The sequence below is a fragment of the Anguilla anguilla genome, chromosome 9 (assembly GCF_013347855.1).
Source record: "Anguilla anguilla isolate fAngAng1 chromosome 9, fAngAng1.pri, whole genome shotgun sequence".
NCBI classification, from domain to species: Eukaryota; Metazoa; Chordata; class Actinopteri; order Anguilliformes; family Anguillidae; genus Anguilla; species Anguilla anguilla.
Window position 1 is genome coordinate 42325508 of NC_049209.1, and position 22521 is coordinate 42348028.

The 22521-nt window shown below is 44.3% G+C and overlaps 1 protein-coding gene across 2 annotated transcripts in view; it reads left to right on the forward strand.

Moving 5' to 3' along the window:
* The first annotated feature begins 6570 nt into the window (after positions 1–6570).
* LOC118235929 (peripheral-type benzodiazepine receptor-associated protein 1-like) overlaps positions 6571–22521 on the forward strand; it is a 98731-nt gene continuing 82780 nt past the window's right edge. For both annotated transcript variants that reach the window (XM_035433825.1, XM_035433826.1), the window contains exons 1-3: positions 6571–6775; positions 8026–8078; positions 8965–10081. In XM_035433825.1, the coding sequence (XP_035289716.1) occupies positions 9080–10081 (1002 nt within the window). In that variant the 5' untranslated portion in view covers positions 6571–6775; positions 8026–8078; positions 8965–9079. The remainder of the gene's footprint in view (positions 6776–8025; positions 8079–8964; positions 10082–22521) is intronic.

Genomic DNA, 22521 nt, shown 5'->3' on the forward strand with positions numbered 1-22521 from the left:
TCAGACTTTTGAAATGCAGTGTGATAAGAGCCCTGCTACGGAGGAGGGCATGTGCTTCTCTGCACTCTCCTGGAGGTTGCAATGATGAACCGGTAATTCCAAGTGGGGAGAAAAAGAGGGGAAAAGACTGTGGCCAAATTTATTGGCACTTTTCTGTAATCTGTAATCCGCATTATCTTCCCATACAGTAGTATGGGAGCCAGTATTGACAAGGAAAATAAAAATTCACCAGAAGCACAATGTAAATCATTATCCATCATCAACAACTGTATTTTTTTCTTGTGGAGGACAGGCATATTTTCTTATTACATATTAACCATTAAGGCATCTAGCTTCTTGATAAAAGGTATTTGTATGTACACCAGGTGTTTTCAACCTTGTGATTCATCTTGTTTACTCACAAGTTATGTTTTCATTATACGTCCTCGTCAGTGTGACACATTTACTTGGGGTTCCTTTGCAATGCATTGTTGAAAAGTGACCCTACCTCCCTACCCCACTGGGTGCACAGAGTACAGAAGGAATGAGGTGTCTGCCTCCATTTATTACAATCTATATTCAGATGTCCACTCTCCAGTAGCAGGTTGAGGGCTTTTGAAGGGCTATAGTTGGTTCAGACCACTCACAGTTAATCCACCTGTCTGGGTCTTTTGAAACCAGTTACAATGTTATTTTCCTGGGCGCTGTGAGATCTGCAGGTGCAGTGGGGACTTGATCTACCATGCTGTAATATGAGGCTCTACCTGTATCTCCTTCTGCCAGCTGACTGCCACACCAAGAGTGGAGGTAAGAGCAAGGCTTTAAGGACCAATTCAAAGATGCTGTGATAGCACACACACATATACACCACATAAACAAACACAGCATATTATCTTACATTGTAAATTTTTGTAAACAGATTTTATGAATATACCTCATGTGATTTACAAACATTGCAATCATGGGGTATAAAAACTACAAAATGAAGATTGAAATATACATTACAAACAAGGTCAGCAACGAAGTCTTGGCACTGTGCAGCCTCATTATCGATTTCTCCATCGATTTCTTTGGTAGGTTAACCAAGCTGTTTTTTAATTAGTTGTGGGACTTCTCTTATTGAATTTGAATGGCGCCCTCAAACAAAGGAGCAGCCTCAGGAACATACAATAACCGAGAAGGTCAACAAAAATAACAAAACTTTTATCATTCTCGCAACATTCCCCCGTAAAAACATGCAACAAACCTTTTTCATCAGAGATTTAACTTTCTTTCTTTCCTTCTTTCTTTCTTTTTTCTTTCTATGGATTTAATTTTAGGATATTGTTAGATGTGTGTAAAGAAATGTGTCCAGTTACTTTTTTTGTTACAGTACAAATTGTTTTGTGTTAGATTAACATTACAACAATTATAAATTGGTCACTTTGCCTTATTTGTATTATTGCATTATAGTACTACTGAGAGTTCTCCACTCCTGCACATCACACTGGATAATGCTGGATAATAATCATGCCTGACATTGAAAGGCAATTGTAAATGTAATTTTAAAGCAAACGGAGTGTAGCACACCTATTTAAAATGTGTTAAATTGTGAGAAAGGTTTGAGGAATAATAAGTGGGAATAAATCATTTCCCAAGCTAAGAGCAGGAAGTTCTCTGTGCGGTGGTTCGCAAGTCGCAGGCCAGGGGGCGGAACCCAGCCTAATCTGCATAAATGGGCTGGCTTGATTGGCAGCCTAACAAAACACCCTATTGTAAATACCAAATGGATAAATAAATCATCGGTGCAGTGTCATATAATTTTATTTAATGGTAACATCTAATAAATGACTGTGTTTTAACCTCAAATGTACAATTTTAAGTGTGTCTACTCAGTCATTCTGTTACTGATTAAATCTGTTTTTTCTGACTAAAACCTCCCTCTACTGGTGTAACTGGGTATAGTTCAATCCAGTGGATTTTTCCAATTGCCATAAAAAGTTTCACTTGTTATTCAAAGTTGGCTACATTTCAGACACTATTTCCTATTTATCATATTTTCAGTACTAGGATTTAGGTTGTACTCATAAGTCAATCATGAAATTGAACTATGTCGATGGAACTGGGAAGTGGCCTCATGCAGTAAAGTCTGACTTCTGCCTGTCCTTGCTTTGTGATTGGTCCTCTGAAGAAGTGCACCGATTGAACTCTACCAGTACAACTGACCCAATTCAGATTTTTCCCCCTAACACAATGGGGTCAAATGGCTGAACTTAAACCCACTGTGACCTTTGCTGACCTGTCTTCCCACCTGCTGTGCAGTGGAAGCCACCTATCCCACTGAGATCAGTGACAGGGCACGACCTGGACGCCTCTCCTTCAGAAATATGACGCCCTTCACTCTCTTCCAACAAACAATACGTGTCATTGGGTGAGCCCAGCATCGATTGTCAAGTGGACAAAACGAAAACAAAAAGCAAAAATAAAGAATGGTATGCAAACCTGTTTACTGGAAATCAGGGTATTTTCCTCCTGTCAGTGATGAGCGGCGGGGATGGGGTTGGAGGGGGTGGGGACATGGTAGTGAGGGTTTTCGGTCAGTGAGTGTGGGAAGAATGTGAGAGGACGGTAGAGATCCAGAGTGAGAAATGTGAGAATAGAAAATGTACGCAGTGACATGTCTCTCCATGTCACCTGCCATGACACCTGACACAACTGGGCTGAAAAACTTATAGGGCTGTGTTGGCAGCAGGAAATCAAAGCAGCCAAACCAAAGAGTCCTGTGTCAGAAGAATGAGCCCAGCTCAAAGTCACATAGAACTAGTTTCACTGTGGAAATGTTTAAGAGGGCACAAGTGTTTGTATGTCTGTATATGTAGTAATGCATGTACACATGCATATGCCTGACTGTATCCGTAACTGGATAAGTAACTGCCTGGAATATGATATGGCACTGTTCTTTCAACATGAGTAAACAATTAATGAGGCATGCTAAAATGTTAATCTTGTCTCACTTCTTATAAATGACAAATAAGACCATAAATTTCCAATTAAATGGCTTCTTGGATACATGCAAAACTGAGTAGCAGTCTGCTCCTGTAAAACATAATGATTGATTGTAGTGAAGTCAAGTCAAAACAAATAAACGACATGTTAGCAGCCTACCACATAACATGATCCAGGGAATTTGCTCGCTCTCATTTCATTACAATAAATATGTTGGGAGAAATTCAAAGAGCGTGTTTTAAATAATTGATAATTGCTTAAGTACGCTTGCAGTTCTTTGCTTGATGAGTGTAATTATATGGCTGGTGATCATTTTGTTTTCTGGTGATTAGTTGAATAATGTCCAAGAGCAACTGTCAGTTACTGTATCTCTTGTGAATTTCAGTCATGGCTCAGTTTATCTACAAATCTTCTCAGAGATTATAGAATCTATCAGAATGTTAGCATAACCCATTAAATTAGGTCATCACATGGTATTAAAATACATTTTGAAACCTTTATTGTGGTGGTTACTGAACTTCAACCAAAATAAGAAATTTCAAACAATTTCGAATTTCAAAGTAAATTTCAAGGAATTTCAAACAAAAAACCTAGATTGTTATGAAACGGAATTAATGTTTTGAACCATAAATGATAATGTACCCTGTCATGTTATTGGTCAAATGTATTGACCTTTATCTTCAGGAGTGAAATATGCTCAATTCATGTTCAAGTTAAATGCAAAAGTATTGTGTCAAATTAATTGTTTTTCCTCTGTACTAATTACATTTGTATTTTCAAATCAAACATTAACAATGATTTACAATATATGCCAATATATTATATGACAATATATGCATTTATTTGATTTTTTTTTTTAAGCAGACATTAAACAATATATTATAACAATGCAATTTAATGAGTCAAGTCCCTCTACTCCAAGTCCAGTATAAACATTGGGACAGAGTAATGTTTTTTTTTTTAAGTAATGACTTGCAAGGTCAGTATTTTACTAGGTCACTACCCGTCTTTTGGATGAGACGTTAAACTGAAGTCCTGACTCACTGTGGTCATTAAAGATCCCATGACACTCATCGCAAAGAGTAGGGGATTCCCCGATGTCCTGGCTAAAATGAGCAATTTGGCTCACTCAACCTAATCGTCCCCTGATTTAATTGACTAAAAAAAATGTTTCTCTTCCTCTCCACCTCAGCTGATGTGTGGTGAGCGTTCTGGGGCAAAATGGCTGCCGTGCATCTCCCAGGTGGGTGCTACACATTGGTGGTGGCTGAGGTGAGTTTTCCCCTGATCATTGTAAACCACTTTGAGTGTCTGGAATAAAGTGCTATATAAATACATTGTTTCATTAATTCATTCATCCATTGATTGATTGATTGATTGATTGATTAATTCATTCATTCATTCATTAAATCAATCATTCATTACATACCCCTTACATTTGCTGACTGCTGCTACTCTTGGACATCATCAGGTTCATGATGTGTTCCTCTGAGATGCTCTGCCAAGCTTTTGCTGCTGCCTCTTTCAGTTGCTGTGTGTTTCCTGGGGCTTGGGACTTCGGTTTCCTTTTGGGCAAGTGAAAAACATGCTCAGCAGGGTTTAAATCTGGTGACTGACTGGGCCATGTTAAAAACATCTTCTCTTTCTGACAAGCCCCTTGGTTAAGTTTTGGGTCACTGTCTTGCTACATGATGAACTTCCATCCTGTGACTTTGGTGACATTTCTCTGAATATTGGTGGATGATATGTTTCTGTACAATTTAGCTGTCATTCTGTTGCTGCCATCGCAGGTTACATCATCAAAAAATAACCGGTTCTATATGCGTCCATGCAGGCCAAAGCCATCACACTGCCTCCACTGCACTTGGCAGAGGAAGAAGCATACAGAGAATACAGAGCAATCCATCTATATCTCCACACTTTCATTTTTCTATCACACTGGCAAAGGTTTATCTTTGCCTCAACTGTCCATACGACTTGTTTCCAAAACTCAACAGGCTCATTCGTGTATGCTATCTGCAAATCTTTCTTTTATTTTGTTGGTTTTGATGAGAGGTTGACATCTGGAAGTGCAGCCTCTGTGATTTGCCTCTCAGCCTTCTGCACATAGTGCCCTGTGATACTTTCACCCCAATGTATGGAGATCATCAGCAATTACTCAAACTGCCAGTTGAGGATTTTTTTCTTCCTGCCATCACGTTCTGATGTCTTTTGTGGATGGCCTGATGCTGGTGATTCCCAAGTCCTCCAGTAGTTAGTTTCTGCTTAAGGACACTTCATAATGTTAGCTTTGGAATACACAAACATTCAGCAATAGCTAAAATTGTTTTTTTTATATTCTTCCATCCTCACAATTGCTTTCTTTGTTGTTATACTCAGTTATCTGGCCTTCATATTATCCTGTATTTTTTAGCTTATAAACTAAGCTCTGCACACACTTCCAAAAGATATAACCTTTGCCCTGATACTCACTGCTTTCAATTTATAAATAATTAGAGTAATACGGTAAACCTGTGAAGTTTGAAACAGCTGACTGTCATTTTTCCCAATACTTATATGTTGACCGGAGGGGGACTTTAGTCATTGAATGGCATTGTTGTAATGCAGTTCAATGTCTGTTTTAAAACACATGAAATAAATACAAACATTGTGCATTTTGCCTCATAGTCATTGTTTGATTGTAAAATACAAATTTGAATAGTACAGACGAAAAACAACCAATTTGACAAAACCGTCTCAATACCTTTGCACAGGGCTCATTAATTCTCACTCCCAGCCCCCAAGCCGCCCCAATATATTTTATAAGAGATGAAAACTAGTTAAACTGCTATACCAGTTCGCCCCCTGTCTGCGGCCCTGACTATTCATTTGACTGTGCGCGCGCGCGTGCGTGCGTGCGTGCGAGACAATTTGCAAAGGTATATGAGATGTTTCCTACTTCACTTATTGGGATGGCAGGTATGCCATCCCGCCAAGTTACGCTATGATACTAAACAACAATGACCAACCTCAATGGTGTATGGTGGATCAAACATAAATTCAAACCACCAAAACTGTATGGGATTTGAAAATCCAGTGGAAAACACTGTTTGTTAAGTAGATTTATTTGTACCCAGACAATATGACCAGGATCAAAAAACCTGGAGGAAAAAACGAAAAAAAAAAAACGTAAAAATTCATGATTTTAAAAAATCTGGTTTGGAGACTATTAACAGGTGTGGCCTGTTGGAACACTTCCTAATGTTTGAAAATGAATAATGACTTTTGTGTCATATGGTAGCCTACGTATATCGACTATATCTTGTTTACTGAATGTATTTTAACCCCACATTTATACTGATTATAATATTCAAATTATAGTGTATCTTCTCTTTTATAAAAGTATTGCTTCTACAGGTTTGGAAATGAATTCCATTCTCTTGGCAAATAGCGAATTCATTTTGATCGCTACTTACGCCATGGATGTTTCGGGGGAAAAATTAAAACAATTAGCTCATGCCTAAAAAATATCCTTTAGTTTATAGAAAACAAATATCGTTTTCATCCACTAGCGGTCGCTCAGTTTACAGAAAATGATTTTTGTCGTCGCTGACGGGGTGCCTTAAGTTGGGGCTGCCGAATGAACGTTTTCGTCTGGCTCGATCCTTGCAGCTGGTGTGCCGACGTTGCTGTCGTTTTCCAGAAAAATAAAGCTGTGTTTGTAATTATGACATTTCCTAGCCACAAATAAGGATGATTGAAATGCTTCTCGTTTGAAAAACATTATGTACAGTGTGGTGCATTCGTAAAGTTTTTTCTTTTGTTTAACGAGGTAAGTTTGTTTTATTATTTGTATACATAACACTAGCTACGAAAATAACCAGTTTATTTTAAGTGATTAAAGCAGACACGTGTTGTTAGTTAGCTAATTTACTCATGCATGCTTGCCACCAAGATAGCTAGCTAGCTAACGTTACCAAGCTAATTATCCATAGGGACTGGAATTGAATCGTAGATAACATGATGGCTAACATGGCTATCAAGCTATATCTAGGCAAAACGTTATCTTATTTCGCCACGTCTCTATGATATATGCATAACTTACATATACTTGGTTTTTAAAAAATCATACATTGTGTGCTTGACGGTAGCCGGCCAGTTAGCTGCAGCGTTTCCTTTTGAATTTGCTCTTGGACATCGGGGACATTTTTAAATGCACCCTGACAATAGCTAGTCAACTTGGCGCACCAGTTGCATCCTTGCAGAGCTGGATTAGGCAGGAACGTTCTCATTTTCCTGGAGGTTTTAACTGCTACCCAGAAAACTAAGCAGTGTCAATTAATACGAATATTTCATTACCGACAAATGTGGTGGGCGCTCTTATAGCTTGCTAGGCAGTTCGCGAATTAGTTATTTGTACTTTTAAACTACTGGATTCTGTTTTAAGAAACAATGGTTGTAGGCTATCAGAAGCAACGTTATTTCGGATCACATTGCAACTACATTGACAAACGAATCGAGGTGGTTCTACATTCTCAAGCTCGCGATGTTGGTCATACTATAATTATATATTAGTTTTTGTTCGCCGCTTTTAAGCGCCAGTAATAAAAATGGGGTATGCTAATTAAATGAGGGAACATGTGTGATACCTAGATGTGTTACGTGCTTTGATATTGCTAACGTTGCCTATTAGGTGGACATATGTTTACGGAATAGCATATCACCTATAAAGACCTATAGAGATCTGTCGGTGTTTCCTAGTGTATTACCCATATGTCAGCACCACACACGCAGCACATGGGTTTTGTCAGTGGCTAAAGTCGGCGTTAGACATATGGCATCCTGGTGCAGTGTGGTCTAAGTTTCACAGCGGCCTGCGTCACAGTCTGTTCATTGATATTAAATGGGTGTGTATTGCTTTTGTAGCCTGTTATATTTGTTCTTCTATAGAAACAAATAGAAACGCGGTTGCAATGTCAAATAGTTTTTTTTATTTTATTTTTTTTAACAATTGGTGCTACACGTCACCTACTGTTCATGAACTCTTACAGAACTGTTAATGTATTTATTTTCTGTTCTCAGGTCTGGTGAGGACCACAAGACAGCATTTCAAAATGATGTTTCCAAATCAATAGGTAAAACCGACTGTCAAATGATTTTTGGTTTGTACAGGTGTGTGGACACTTGACTGCAGGTTAAACCCCATAACTTGTTCTAGTTATTTATCTTCTTTAGAGAGAATTTTGAAGGAACTGTTGGAGTGAACATTGTATACAAGTATGCTCATTCTCTGAATAATTAATTGGTAAGGAACGTTGATATGCTATCATAGCAGTTAGAAAATATGCATGTCATACTATACACGTTTCAGCATACATGGCTGCTGCCATGTTAATGTACAGATATATTTTCAAGGTGATAGTTTAGAGTAAGTGTCCCCTAATCATGGTCCCTAGAGATCCACTGGGGTCTGCTCCTTTTCTTTTCTGCTTAAATTAAAATTCAGGCCCTGGAAATTGGTGGGGAGAGTTCACTGCATAGTCAGCTGTTTTGATTTATCAATTAAGTGCTGAGCAACAGTGAAAACCAGCTGCCCTTGTGGCTCCTCGGAATGGGTTGGGGACCCCTAAATTATTACTTAAGCAGTTCTGTGACCCTGTATGTTCTTTTCGTTTAAATAGTTTAATGATATTCATTTTAGTTTAACCGGTCTATGTATGTTATGTGTTAAAGGCATTTTACATTTTCATTAGCGTTTATGTTCATCGTGTGCTTAAATATTTGTGGAACAAATGTTGCCCTTTTGGTCATGTTCTGTCACTTACTTAATTTAAGCATGTCATTTAACTTTTTCTACTTTTCATTTTAATGAACATTCTGCCTGTCATGTAAATTATGAGCTGACATCACTTAATGACTAAGAGGAAATCCTTGCACGCATTCCATTGGCTCTTTACAGCTGACTGGCCTGATGACCGCATGCTGCATGCTTAACCCCTCCCCCCTCCCCTTCCCCTCCAGACCGTCCTGCATGAACCATTTCCCGCCCGCCATTTGAGTTGCCCATGTCCTCCTCAGAGCCGAGCACGGCTCCTCCCCGTCCGCTTGCTGTGCTGTGACAGGGTCCGACCCGGCCATGGGCAAGGACGGCAATAACGGTTTCATTCTCTCGTCTAAGAAGGCCGCCTGCCGTTACCGCGGCGAGCAGGGGCGGGAGGTGGAGAAGCTGCGCGCCGCCCTAGAGGCAGAGAAGAGCAAGAGCAGGCAGGCGCAGCGGAAGCTGGCGGTGGAGCTGAGGCGTCTCCGGGAGGCCGCCGAGCAGGAGCGTCTGAAGGCGGAGCGGGACCTGACCTCCAGGCATGAGCAGGAGAAGGCCCTGGAGCTGCTGAGGCTGCGGGAGGCGCTGCAGAGGGAGCGCCACGCCGAGGTGCGCAGGATCCTGCGCCTCAAAGGGGAGGAGCTGCGGGCCGCCGGCGGCGGCCTGGAGAAGGAGCGAGAGTCCGCCCGCAGGCAGGCCCGGGAACTGCAGCGCCAGCTGGCCCGGGGACCCGTTGGCAGGTCCGGCTCCTGCAGGGCGGCGGGGAGGAGGGCTCCCGGTTGCCCGGGCAACCTGGTGACCTACCAGCGGCTCGAGCGGGTCCTCCAGCAGCTGCGGCGGGAGGCGGATGGCGAGCGGGCCGCCCTCGTCCGACGCCTCGGAGAGGAGCTGGAGCTGGAGAAGAGCTACTTCCTCCGCCACCTGCTGGAGGCGCACGGCTGGGCGGAGCCGGAGGTGAGCGGGCGGAGCAGGCGGAGGTCCTCCAGCTGCTCCCAGCTCCTCGGCAGGCCCGCGAAGGCCGAGCCGGACCACGCCCGCGGCGGACAGCGCGTGTCCCGCTCCCGGTCCTTGCCGCATAAGTCGAGGAGCGCCTCACCGGTCCCCGAGAAAAGCGACGAGGGAGACCCGCCCCGCACCTCCCGCTGCTCCTCCTCGGCGAAGGAGGTGTCTTTCTGCAGCAGCGCGTCTTCGGAGTCGCGCTCCACGCAGACCTCGCCCGCTGAAGGGTGGATGTCCGTCCTCCAGCACTCCGTCACGGAGTCGGCCGTGTTGGACGAGTCCTCCCTGTCCAAATGCTCTCTCTCCGACATGGAAAGCACGGTAAGGCCTTTTCCTCTCTCTCTCTGCTATCCGCCTCTTAAACTCGCTCATCCGGCTCGTAGCCTTACAGGCATACGGGCCTGCCCAGGCTGGCACACTGATCTGAGGTCAGCCTGCTTGGGTGGCACTGATGTGCTTTGCAAACAAACCGACGATCACTTATTTATTCTGATGAATTATAATCTTCTATAAATCGGGCTCCAAATAGAGGTAGCAAGCTGACTCAGCCATTGACCTATTCAGTAGTTAATAAGAAAAGAAATCAAACCAATCTGATGGCAGGAAAACAATTTGAAATAAACTAACTTTTGTTTCCAGGCATAGAGCTGTTTTCCATACCCAGAATGCTTTACCTTTGAAATTTCTTCACCATGACATGTTATTTATCAGGTATGATATCATGATCATGTGATATATGCTTAGGGGGAAACAGTGCTCCACTGTTTATGTGTAACCACTGTTGCAATCACAATTTGGCCTCAGGGCATCTGCTTTGTACTGCATTCCCAGAATTAGATAACATAAAATTTTATGTAAAGCTGAGAAATGCAGACTGGCTATTTTAAGAGGCACTTAAATGTGCTTGACCGAGATTGTCTAATTCACTTATCTTGGATTCAAATCAGAAAACAGATCAAGGGAATTAAATTTACCCACTTTCCCTTAAAGGCCTGTAAGAAGGACTTGGCTCATACTTTCGTTATCAAATTAGTCTGTGAACTTTATAAGGGAGAAATCAAATGATTGTTAGGCTAAAAACTAATTAAGTACCGTAAACATTTAATGTTTTCTTTGATTGATTCTTGGCTTTGCCATGGTTGGATATTGCAGCAGAACCCAAAACTGCACGTGATTTACTTTACTTATGATATGATCAAATTAGTGAACAGATGGATGTTCTTACTGTAATTATCAGACTTTGACCTTAAGAATGCACTGGGAAATTAACCCTTGGAAAAGATAAAGGCACCAAAATCAATTATGCTAACTGAACTGATACATAAGTGTGGGTGCATTCATCCAAATTCTTGCTTTTCCAAAGATAAAAGGTGGAACAAGATTAGGTAGTTGTACAGTTCCTCTTAAACTTTAGGTCTGCTGCTTTTTGGGAATTATGTGTGATTTACCATGCTCAAATATTGAGGCAAATATTGTGTTTGGGGTTGCGCTTTTATTTTGACAGCTGACCCTTGTGATTTAATATTGTCTTCCTCATTGCTGAATTGTGGGCCGGGGCTTACTGGGTGTTTTCTGCTTACTTTCAGTTCTGTTGCCAGCTGACATGAGATCAATATCTTAATCGCAAAAAAAAAAAACTCTTTACATAAATTTAAATAATTGCCAGACTGTAGCCACATAATATTTTATAGATTGCTTGCTGGTCCTGTATCCATAATATTACGACTGAGGAGATGCGAGTGGCCCGAAAGTGGCCTGCGTCGGCACTTTTGGTGTGGAATCTGCGTATTCCTCCATCTCCCCCAGCGGCGACGTCTTGCCTCGCCGATAAAAATAATTCAAACTTTATATTCCTGAATAGATATCCAGTATCGTCCACTTTGCTTACGCTGCTCAGAGATTAGCCTACATTTGGCGTTTCTGAAATGAATTCGTTCATGCGTCGTTGCCTATTTCATGGCATGAGGAATTGGTCATATTTTATCATGTGCTGCCGCGTCCCTAGGCCTTCGCGTGCCAGACTTGGAAAGCTAGCCTCCGCAAAACCGCCTTATTCCTGGTCCGGCCAGAAGAAGAACCGGTCGTTTTGTTTCATCCTGCGCCGTGTCCTCTTGTAATCCTTGTGTAAACGGCGTTTGCAATGACTTCAGTAAGAGTATAATTGGGAAGAGGAGCCGCCAGGGAAGTTCGTTTGGCCGCGCTCTACGCTCTGTTGTTAAAGGGGGTGGCTCCCTCTCCCTCTTAACAGTGTAAATAATTCATCCTTCTATTACTTTCTACGGAACCGCAGCCGCATTTCATTAGAGGCCTGCTCCGGGCCCTGGTCCAGCCGGGATGGCTTCAGAGGCTTACAGCATGAGCACATAAGGCGTATCCAAGATATCACCGATGTTGCTCTGTCAACACTGTCTTTTGAGAGGAGGCCAAGTGCTGTCTCTCGTTTGGAAAAAACTGCCATATGATGTTCTTTTCCCGTTGTTAAACTGGGGCAAACAGCGGTGTTACCGGTGTACTACAGACCTGCAGACATTCCAGGTCTGGTCTCCTGTATGTGATTTTGTGATGAACCCGGTTACGCAGTTCTGCTTTTGGACTGTGAAAAAATTTGAGACGGGGTCGCCCGTCTCCTTTATGAAGTGCCTTTTTAATTGGTGATGGCTGTTGGTTCACTGCTCTCAGCTGGTTTTTAATTCTGTCGCTGAGTTTTTTAATGGCCTCGTAAATGTTTGTGTGTGTGTGTGTTGGTGTTTGACTCCCTGTGTTGGGCTCCACAGTGGGATTAGCACCAGTGGGATTACAATGCGACTGCCGCGCTTCTGTTGTCAAGGTTAGACCCCCTTTTTGAAATGCGCAGCGTCTGTATTGCTTGGATACGTGTCAGAAAAGACTGGCGCTTCTTGGCGGCGACCCGCCGCATCCCCGTTTGTTTCCGTCGTGTAGGACGCGCGCGCTGCGTTCGCCGCCGCTGACCGTGGATCCCGCGCGCCGGGCGCGCTCCCCAGACGCCGCGGCGTGTTTTTCCATTAGCGTTTTAATGAAGACGCGGGCAGGGAGCGAGGTGCGAGCACAGGGGTGTTAAACAGGTTCGCTTAGGGGCTGCGCAGCCTGGGAGCAGCCGGGCTGGGCTGGGGAGGAGGGGCGGAGAAAGGGGAGGGGTTTGCTTGCGGGCTCACCGTGCTGTCGGCGGGCCCGGCGGATTTCGGGTCTGATCTCGGATCGGTTCCCCGGGGGGACCGGTGGCGTCCGCGCCTACGGCGTGCGGCGGGGCGAGCATTCTGCAGGAGCGCACACGCTCGTTTGGATTCGCCCTTATTTCATTTTACCGTTGTTTAGCCAAGTATGTCGAATGAGAACTCAGTTTTCTATTACAGTGACAACCTGGGGAACCGGGGAATATTAGTTTCTCCCAGAATGGGTGCTATTCCAAAAGCAATCCATGCATTTTCTACTGAAAGTTCTGATTTATATGGATCTTTGCCTCAACAGAATGGATTTGTTTTGTACCCAAATTAATACTTTTTTTTGTTTCGCTGGTAAACAATCAAGAGGAACACTGCCTCTATGCATTGTAGAGTCAATTTGTTGACAATTGCTGGCTTTTATTTTGACAGCAATTGTCTGCGATTACATTGGGCTCCATCGTTTCATATTTTTACTGACAAAAGCTACCACTGCAGCAGAGCTTGGCAGGCATTGATGTAAGGGTGGCTGACACAGGCTGAGATTGACAGCACAACACAGCTGTGAAACCCAAACCTATATTTAGATATATAGATCCATTTGAAAACCCTGCATGCCATCCCAGCCCACTGCTTGTTTGTGGTGACTGGTGTACATACATTTACCCACATACCTACCCTACTCACTGCTTTTAAATAGGTTATTTGGTGTTGGTTGTGACAGACAGACACTGAGAATTTTCCCACTTTTATGAGGCCCTCCAGCACCTAGTTGCTGTTTGCCTGTGTTATGAATCCCATGCTAAAATATGCGGGCTGCAACCACTTGGTGATTAAAGTTAAGCCCCTCCGCCTTGTTCTGAAGCCCGCACTCCTGTCGTTCACGAGCAGACCCTCAGACTTCTCAAGCTCGGTCTTTTTAAGTGCTATATCCTTGTGTTCGGGATGGCATTAGAATTTCAAATAAGTCGTTTGACATTGTGAAATGTGCTAGTTGACCTTCCATCCGCCATCCTTTTATAGCTTGGTGTTCAAATCCCCCCCCCCCCCCGATATTACGCTCTCAGAAAAATAAAGTACTTCTGAACACACAATTGGCCTGCGCAGCTGAGCAAAGCCAAACTTCTTCTATTCTGTTGCATCACCGTTATTTGTTTCACCGAATTAATTGCCATAAATACAGCTAGCTGAGCTGTGTAATGCAAACAGTGCTGGACTGGAAGGCAGATGCTCTGTGGTGTAGAATAGGGCAGGTGTGTGCACAGATAGACACCCGCATATGCTGGAGCATATGCCTCCTGCACTGAGACAGCAAAAGTGCCCTTGTGTCTGCATGGATTTATTCAGTTTTTTTTATAACCAAAGGTGCCCTTTTAATTTTTTAGTCTGTGCATGGGTCTGGGTTAGAATTAGGATTTCAGCGCAGTATCCATAGAAAGTGGTGTGGTTATAAAGTTGACATTTTGGAACGTTTGGCGACAAAGCGATGGAACCTCATTGGTTGAACATAGGCTGCAGCCTTTGTACTGATGGGGATTCAGTTGGAGTGTAGTCTGGCGTGTTAGCTCCCTGCCTAAGGCAATTCTGCGGGGGTGAGGAGCTAGCATCTTAATTGAAGATGGAAGCCCAACCCCCCCACTCGCTGTTGAACCCAACACCTTCCAGGCCCTGATCTTAATAATAGGTCCTTGGCAGTGGAGTGGAACTGGTGATAAGCAACTTGAGGTGCAGGAATAGGGAGAGCGGGTTTGGTGAAATATGGGAGGATTTAGATCTGATGATTGAACTTTGGGGGGGGGCATTCATTAAGTCCATATGAGAGTGAAGAGGAGTGAGAGGGGGGGCCAGGGCCGGGGGGCATTCGTGAGACCTGGGCCTTTCCCCAGGGAAATGCGGTCTTTCGCCTGAGCTGCTAAGTGGTTCTTTGTCATTTCCAGGGCTTGCACACTTGTAGGGTTTGTTATGGTTTATTGAGTAGGAACAGACACCAACATTGACAAATTGAGCAATTGATTGTACACTTAAGCTAATTTTCTGTACTTGTTTGTTGATAGGATGTGTGTTTTTTTGTTTGTTTTTTGATGGTGACTTCATAATTGTAGGCATTTTGTTGAAAACAACCTGTCACTTTACTAAACGACGGCTACAAAAATGACATGGCTACACTGGATTTCACTGAGCAATTTTAATATTGCAGGAGATAAATCATTGTCTAAATAAACAATCATTGTAATATGCTCTTTAGAGTAAGATGAGATGACCCTGTAAAGGGTCATTCATGCTCACTCCTTTTGTTTATGTGGCATGATAAATGGCAAATGTACCATCCATCAATTATCTAAACTGGTTGCTCCTGGTCAGGGATGTGAGGGGGGGGGGGGCTTGGCCCTATGCCAGCATTCACTGGGCATACTTTGAAAGACAGGAATACACCCTGGTCAGTTCACCAATCCATTGCAGGGCCCATGCACCATTCATTACATTACATTTACTTGGCAGATACTTTTATCCATAGCGACGTAACGTCATTGGATACCAAACGTCATTGGAACAACCACAGGTCCCATAACGTACAATACTCATTATGTAACAGTTATTCATAGCCATGAACACATTAAATCCAGTTCATACAGTAAGCATTAGGCTAGGTCAGAAAGTTATGGTAAGTCAAACTAAGAGGCATGGCAATGAGCTACAACATCAAGATAATGACACAAGTGCAATATAAGTGCTGGATGGAGGTGCAAGTGTAACATGAAAGTGCTAGAGGAACAAATTAGAAGGATGCAAGTGATAAGAACGATTCTAAATTGGGAGTGCCCTTCAGAGTAGTGATATTTATTCCAGGTACAGTCTGAAGAGATGTGTCTTCAGACCATTCACTCACACACTCATACCTGTGGACAGCTTAGTCTCTCTAGTTAACCAAACTTGCATGTCATTGGATTGTGGGTGGAAACCGGAGTACCCGGAGGAGACCCACGTGGACACAGGGAGAACATCCAAACCCCACACAGAAAGGCCCTCGACCGCGATTTGAACTCTTCTTGCTCTAAGTGACAGCGCTATTCACTGCACCACCACACCGCCCCATACCGAATCTAATAAAGGTCAATTTATTATTGCATTTCATTTCAGGCATTTAGCTGATGCTATTATCCAGAGTGGATTTGCAAGCGCAGTTACCTCACCATTATGCTACACAGCTGCCTATTGTATTATTTCTATTGTATTATCTCAGATGAGAGCAGCCAGTACTAACAATAACGATGCTTCAGGCTGCCAGCTGATAACTGCATTGCATCAGGTCTCAGTGTCCCTTAAGGTTCTTTTTTTAGAAAACCTTAAGGGACACACAGAGAGGGGCATTGACACACGGTATACCTCTGTGTATAGATGCCCCCCCCCCCACCCAGATGGGGTTGGACTTCTGAGCTGGCACAGGTCCATCCCTCCAATCACTGATGTCCTCAGATACCCTCCACACCGCCGGTGTCCCCGCAGGTGACCCTGTCCCCCGCCTCCCAAGGAGGAAGCGGTCATTCCGGGACACCGAGACGTCGGCGGTGAACCGCATGGGCCGAACGGCCCACGGAAGTGCATTGTGTCAAGTCTATCAAAGGACGTTTGTGGCATTTAAATCAAAGCCCGGCTTTTGAATGTTTTACCTCTCAGGTTACAACGCCTTTGAAATTTCTGCCTCTTAATAACCTTGGCTTTGTGCGTTTTTTTTTTTTTGTTGTTGCTGCCCGTTTTGTTCTCATGAGTAATGGCGAGTTGCTAAGCGCCGGAGTCCGTAAATCTGCTTGAGCCGCTGAATTGTGGGGGACACGGAACCCCTTTGTTAATGACGACGGTCCCCCCCCTGCTTATAAGGTGACTCGCTGTCAGGGTGCAGACGATGAATGGCTCCCTGCTCTGGGTCCTCGGGTCCGGTACAGGCGAGCGTGTGTCCCTGAGGCGTGTGTCCCCGGGGGGGGAGGGGGAGGGGTGGATTATCCACCGCGCGGCGTCCAACCAGCTCCCGGCACCTCCGACCCCGCTAATCCCAGCAATCTGCTTTCGCCCTGTCTCCCGACACCCCCCCCCCCCCCCCCCGGCGCTCCCAGGGAACCATCAAGGTGACCAAGGAGGCAGCTGTAGCCATTTGCTGAAGCGGTCAGGTACTCTAAGCCTCACACAAGCCTGTTTAAATTAAACATGCCGCTTCAATTTCCTTTCAGAAAAATAATACTGGCTTTTAAATCACTGAAGGTTTTTTTTTTTTTTGTGTGTGTACATGAGTGCTTCACATACAGTTGTCATGTCGCCCTCTGGACAACAGACAGGATTATTAGATCCCTTTGGTGCAGTGAGCTGGTCATCTCTTGTCAGGCTCATTTGTCAGGAAGTTGTGCCATATGGCTGCGCCGGTTGCAGTTTTGATCTCATAGCCTCTTTGTTTATTGAATTGATGATCCCGTTGCACAAGAAACAGTAAATTAACTATTGTGTGTAACAGGATTTATGCGCACGGATCAGTATGTGTGGCGGAGAGCACGTTGTGGTTAAGTATGGTGTATTTACAGGTGCTAAAGAATGAGCGGTTGAGAAGCATTTAATAAGTCAGTCCTTCTTAAACCTTAGGAAGTGCATGAATATTTAAACATGCTGTGGCCTTTATGGCTTTAGATAAGACATTTAAGTGTGAGGTTATGACTGCTAAGGGCTTAAGCATTTGTCTCCAAAGCAAAAGTTACTGAGAAACTTAGAGGACAGGTGCGTGTAATCAACTCCAGTGGGTAGACTGCGATCTGTCTGATTAACTGCACAGCATCGGATTCGATTTGAAATTCACATTCTTAATCAATTTGAAACTGTCAAACCGCGGTTACCATGGATATTTTCAGGACAGTTATCTTACTGTCACAAACCCTTGCTGTAACTTGCCTCGCAGCAAGCGACTGTAGGTGGCCAAAAAAATAAATAAATAAACATGGGGGAGAATACTATGGCGTTCTACTTAAACATAGTGATGAAATCTGTCACCATTGGCTGAAATCTCATTACTGTTAACTGAGGCTTTTTGAAGCAAGAAGCACTGCTTAGCATGTTAGCTGGCTAACGGCCTTGTTGCGCGCTCAGAATACACTTTGGACGCATTTCCATCCCCTAAATCAAGGCTTTTCAACCGTTTCTGATCCAGGGACCCCACCAAGGCTCAAAGACAAATCTGTACATAGGCTCGTCATTACATATCTAGTCTGCCTAGGGACCTGCTACAGTAAGTTCTATGATCCCCCAGTGCTCCATAGGTCCCCTGTTGGAAACCCAGGCCCTGAATCCATTTTGGCTGCGTTCTCTGTGGCTGCCCTGATGACACTAAAGGATACATTGAGTCCCCTTAGCTGGCATTAGGCATGAAGAGACCTATGTTTGGTGTAAACATGCTGAGAGTCATGGGGCATATTTTCTTTGTTGCTTTTTTTGGGCTGCTTGTGGTGTAAGTGGGGCACTGTGATCGCTCCCTGCCCCCCCCCCCCAAAAAAAAAAAAAGATTTCACAGAGAGGATTTTAAATTATTTATCAAGGCCTGGGCTGTGCCTCAGACTCGGGGAGAGAAGCTTCTCAAAAATGCATTTCATTTAAAAAGTGACCCTCAACCTCCTCACTCACTCACTGGCTGTTATGAAAATATACATTTGCATTTATCTGACCAGGGTCAAATATGTACTTCAAAATGCGTATTCTGGGGAAATTCAAAAACTGTCCTGAAGCACCCTGAGAATTTCCAATGAAACATATTTCAAATCAAAAAATGCTCTGATTTATAAAAAAACAATGTTTTCCATGTATACTGCTGAAAGTGACCTTAGTTAGAAATAGTGTGTACAGGTCTGAGGTCTTTCAGATAATTTTTGACACGGGTCTGTATTCACATTTCCATTTCATGTTTGGGAGGAAACAGAGAAAAGACGATGATAAGTGAGAAAAGAAGATAATGTTAAGTACATACTCAACCTTAACAACAGGATAAAATACGAGTGAATGTGAGGGAAAACAATTCTAAAGTGCATGAATTGACCAGTAAACCTGTCTTTAATAAACCAGCCTGTTTTGTATAAAGGCAAGTGAATAGGCTTTTAGGAAGCATTCATAGTGCTTGTGTCAGGTCAAGCTGTTGCAGAGATGGGTCCAGATTGCCCGCTGGATGAGCCTGAAAGCATGGGAAATGGGCCCTGTGTAGTCATGTGACACCTCCTCCTCCTCCTCCTCCTCCTCCTTGTCCTCCTCCCTCTTCCTCTTCCCCTCAGGAGGTCATGCCAGACCATCAGCTTAAACACAGTGACCTTCGGCAGGCTGGCTAACACAGCATATTATGAAGTAGCGTTATCGTGGAGGAAACGGCATTGGTGAGAACAAATTTGCCGAGGCTTCGGCAGATTGCGGAACAGCTTGAGGCGTTTGGTCGGGTGGCTTCGCCGCTCGGCAAACATCTGCCGGGCGGCCTTCGCTCTCGCGCTGTCGCGGTATTCGCGGAGGAGGAAAACAGGCTTGTTTTTCGGAGTTCCGCTCCGTTTTCATCCTGCGAGCCCCCGGTACAAGTGTTATGGGAGAGACTTTGACGTTCGCACGTAAGAAGCCTGCTAGATTTCTCTCTGACATACTGCACGTTTGATATCAATAATGCGTAAACTGATGTTTTTCCAAATCCTGGAAGTAGCTGAATAAGAAAATAAGATGGTTATAAGAATGTCGAAATACCTGCTAAAATATAGGTTGCTTTATGTTTGTGCACTGTAGTTCCAAACACGGCACTGTTTATTTTATTTGATAATTTTATTAATAATTTGCTTGAACATTTAACAGTCATTACAGTCATCAATTATAATACAATAGCTTATCAAACACTGCGGTTATACATTTCAGCGCTTCAGTTATTTCACTAGGGCAACGATGGTGAGTCTTTCTTTGGTGTGCATCATGCTTTTGAAGGGAAGAGCTGTTATCTCTTGAGATTTCTCAAAATCAGCTGAAGGTTAAAAAAAAAAAGATCCTCAAGTCTGGGCAATTTCTAGACCGAGAAATAAAAGTTCATCACGCGGGTGAGAACAGACCTTGAGCGTGTCTCGTCGTCCGTCTTGCGCCGTTAGAGGAAGACGCCGCTCGGTGAACGAATGCGAAGTCCTCCCGAGCAGGAGCGCCTGACTCCGCCCGTTCTTCACCCGCGCGGGCGCTCTGCGAGGTTGCGTTTTTCCCTCCGCGTTTCTGCTCGGAGGTTAAAAGTCGGAAAGGAGACGGGGCGCGCGGGAGACTCTCTCAGACCCCCGCCTGCCTCATTTCGATTTCCTGCCAAGGTCACGCGCAAGTAAGCGTCTCATAATTAATGTTTGCTGGAAAGTTCCGGAACGCTGGCGGTCGATAGAGGCTTGACTTTGGGTACTCTGTACTCTCCCGGGCGTGGTTTAAAGGCTACACAAAACAAACGTAAGAGTAGCAGGCCTGAATCAGCAGGGACCCCCGTGTCTGGTGGAGAGAGAGAGGCGCTAACGAGGACAAGCCAGCACCCTTTTCCTGTTGTTGTTTTACAGGAACCGGGCTCAGTGGCCCAAGTGTGGTGCTGCCCGGGCTTGTGCTCGCAAGAGCCAAGCGTGAAACGGCTACGATGCACAATGACACAATCGCCACTGTACCGCCCTGCTGCTGGCCTGGCTGTGAGCAGGCCGTGGGTTAGCTTAGCTGTCTGCGTAATGAGGCCAGCTAGCACCGAAGCTGCTGGGAAGATTGAAAAGGTGGTGGACTTTTTCAAGCCGGCTGCAAAATCACCTGTAATATTTCCCTATCCTCATCCGGTGTTCCTTCGTTGTCCTCTAGCAGTGTATGTGTTTGACAGCTACAGCTGCAGTGCAGCAGAAGCATACCACTAATGAGCATTAGAATGAAATGTCGTTGGCAGTACCTTTTTTTTTCCCCCCTGTGCTGGCATGCTAGATAATTGGATAACAGATAGTCTGGAAAGGTTGAGACCATATGCGTCTGATTTTATGTGTATATAATAATTATCTATATCCAAATGTGTATGACATCATTTTTGTCACAGGTACAATACTAATTACAAAGCAAGCAAGTCTTGCCAGCCAGACCCACCTGAGGTCCTTCAAATTATGGATCCATTCCAAAAATCCTGATGTAAAATGGCTCTGTCATTCTGGCAGATCACTCTTTGCTTAAAGTTTCTGAAAATGGATCTGCATTAGAAATGTGCGAAAGGCTAACTGGAAGATGCATCTGTGATTCTTTCTTTTTCTTGTGCTTTCTCTTCGCACAGTTGAGCACTGTCAGTCTCCTCAATCTTAGCAGTCAGCGCTTGCTTGCCCCATTAATGCACAGCCCGGAACAGAGACGATCATTCTCATGTATTTATGGGCAGTGGCTGGGCCGCTGGTCCCCGGAGTGTGGGAGGGAGAAGCCTGGGGGATGTAGTTAGAGTTTTCGCCGGGTTTCATTTGCATTGATTATAGCTTAGCGTGACCCCGTAGCTGTCAAAGCTGTGGCTCGTGCGGAAACCTGTCCCGCGCGGAACACAGCAGGGGAAAGAGCGTGGTTCGAGCCGGCTAACGGTACCTCACTGAATGAATGCACAGTCAATCAGTCTTGTTTTCCTCCCTGAGCTGCGGTGTCGTGTCGAAGACAAAAAAAAAAAAATGTAGTTTACATATGTCTTCTTAATTGCACCTGGATGTATTGTTTAAGCATTTGCAATTTGAGCGAGCGCATGGTGACATCTTTTATATTAGCATGCGTGCCTGTTGCATGGCAAGCTGGCTCCTTGTTACCTGATACTCCCATCTCCCTTCTCTTATTTTCAGTTTGTACGTTTCCCATGAGCCTCTGGTCCTCTCCGACTGTTACTAAGACTGCATTGCATTACAGCACGTTTATTTTGCAGATGTTTTTATCCAAAGCTACGTTCAGTAAGTGCATACCGAAGTTCATTGGAACAACTACAAAACACAGGTCCGATAAGGTACAGTACTCATTATGTAACAGTTATTCATAGCCACAAACACATTAAGTCCAGGTCACCGAGTAAGCCCAGGCTAGGTCGTAAACTGGCCTGGGAGGTGTAGGCCTAACTGTGGGAGCATGCTGCAGCTGCCTCTCACGAAGCTATTTCAAGGCACGCCGTTTTTTATTAACTCGTATGCGCAGGATTTCCCAGACTGCGTTCAACTGCAGAATGTGTGTGGTGTCAGAGCCGCGTGCACATGCTGCAGCCCTCAGCACTTCTCTGACCTGGGCCTGGCCATTTGTCTGACCCGCTGACCTTCGGCTGCCATCTGTCAATAACGCTTGCAAGCAGTCCAAAAAAAAAAAAAAACGTCAACTCTTTCGGTAGAAGTTGTGCAGAAAAGGAGTTGACGTTTGAGTGCCAAAGGAATTATGGGATATCTGAACGGAACGTCGTAAGCAGTGAGTTTAGCCCCTTCTCTCTCGGCTCTTGTGGCGTTGTGTTGTCCCACAGTCTCCTTTCATGAGCCGGTCGACATGTCAACAAGAAGCTCACTGTGCAGCGATGGCAGTATTTACCCTTTCTGTGGG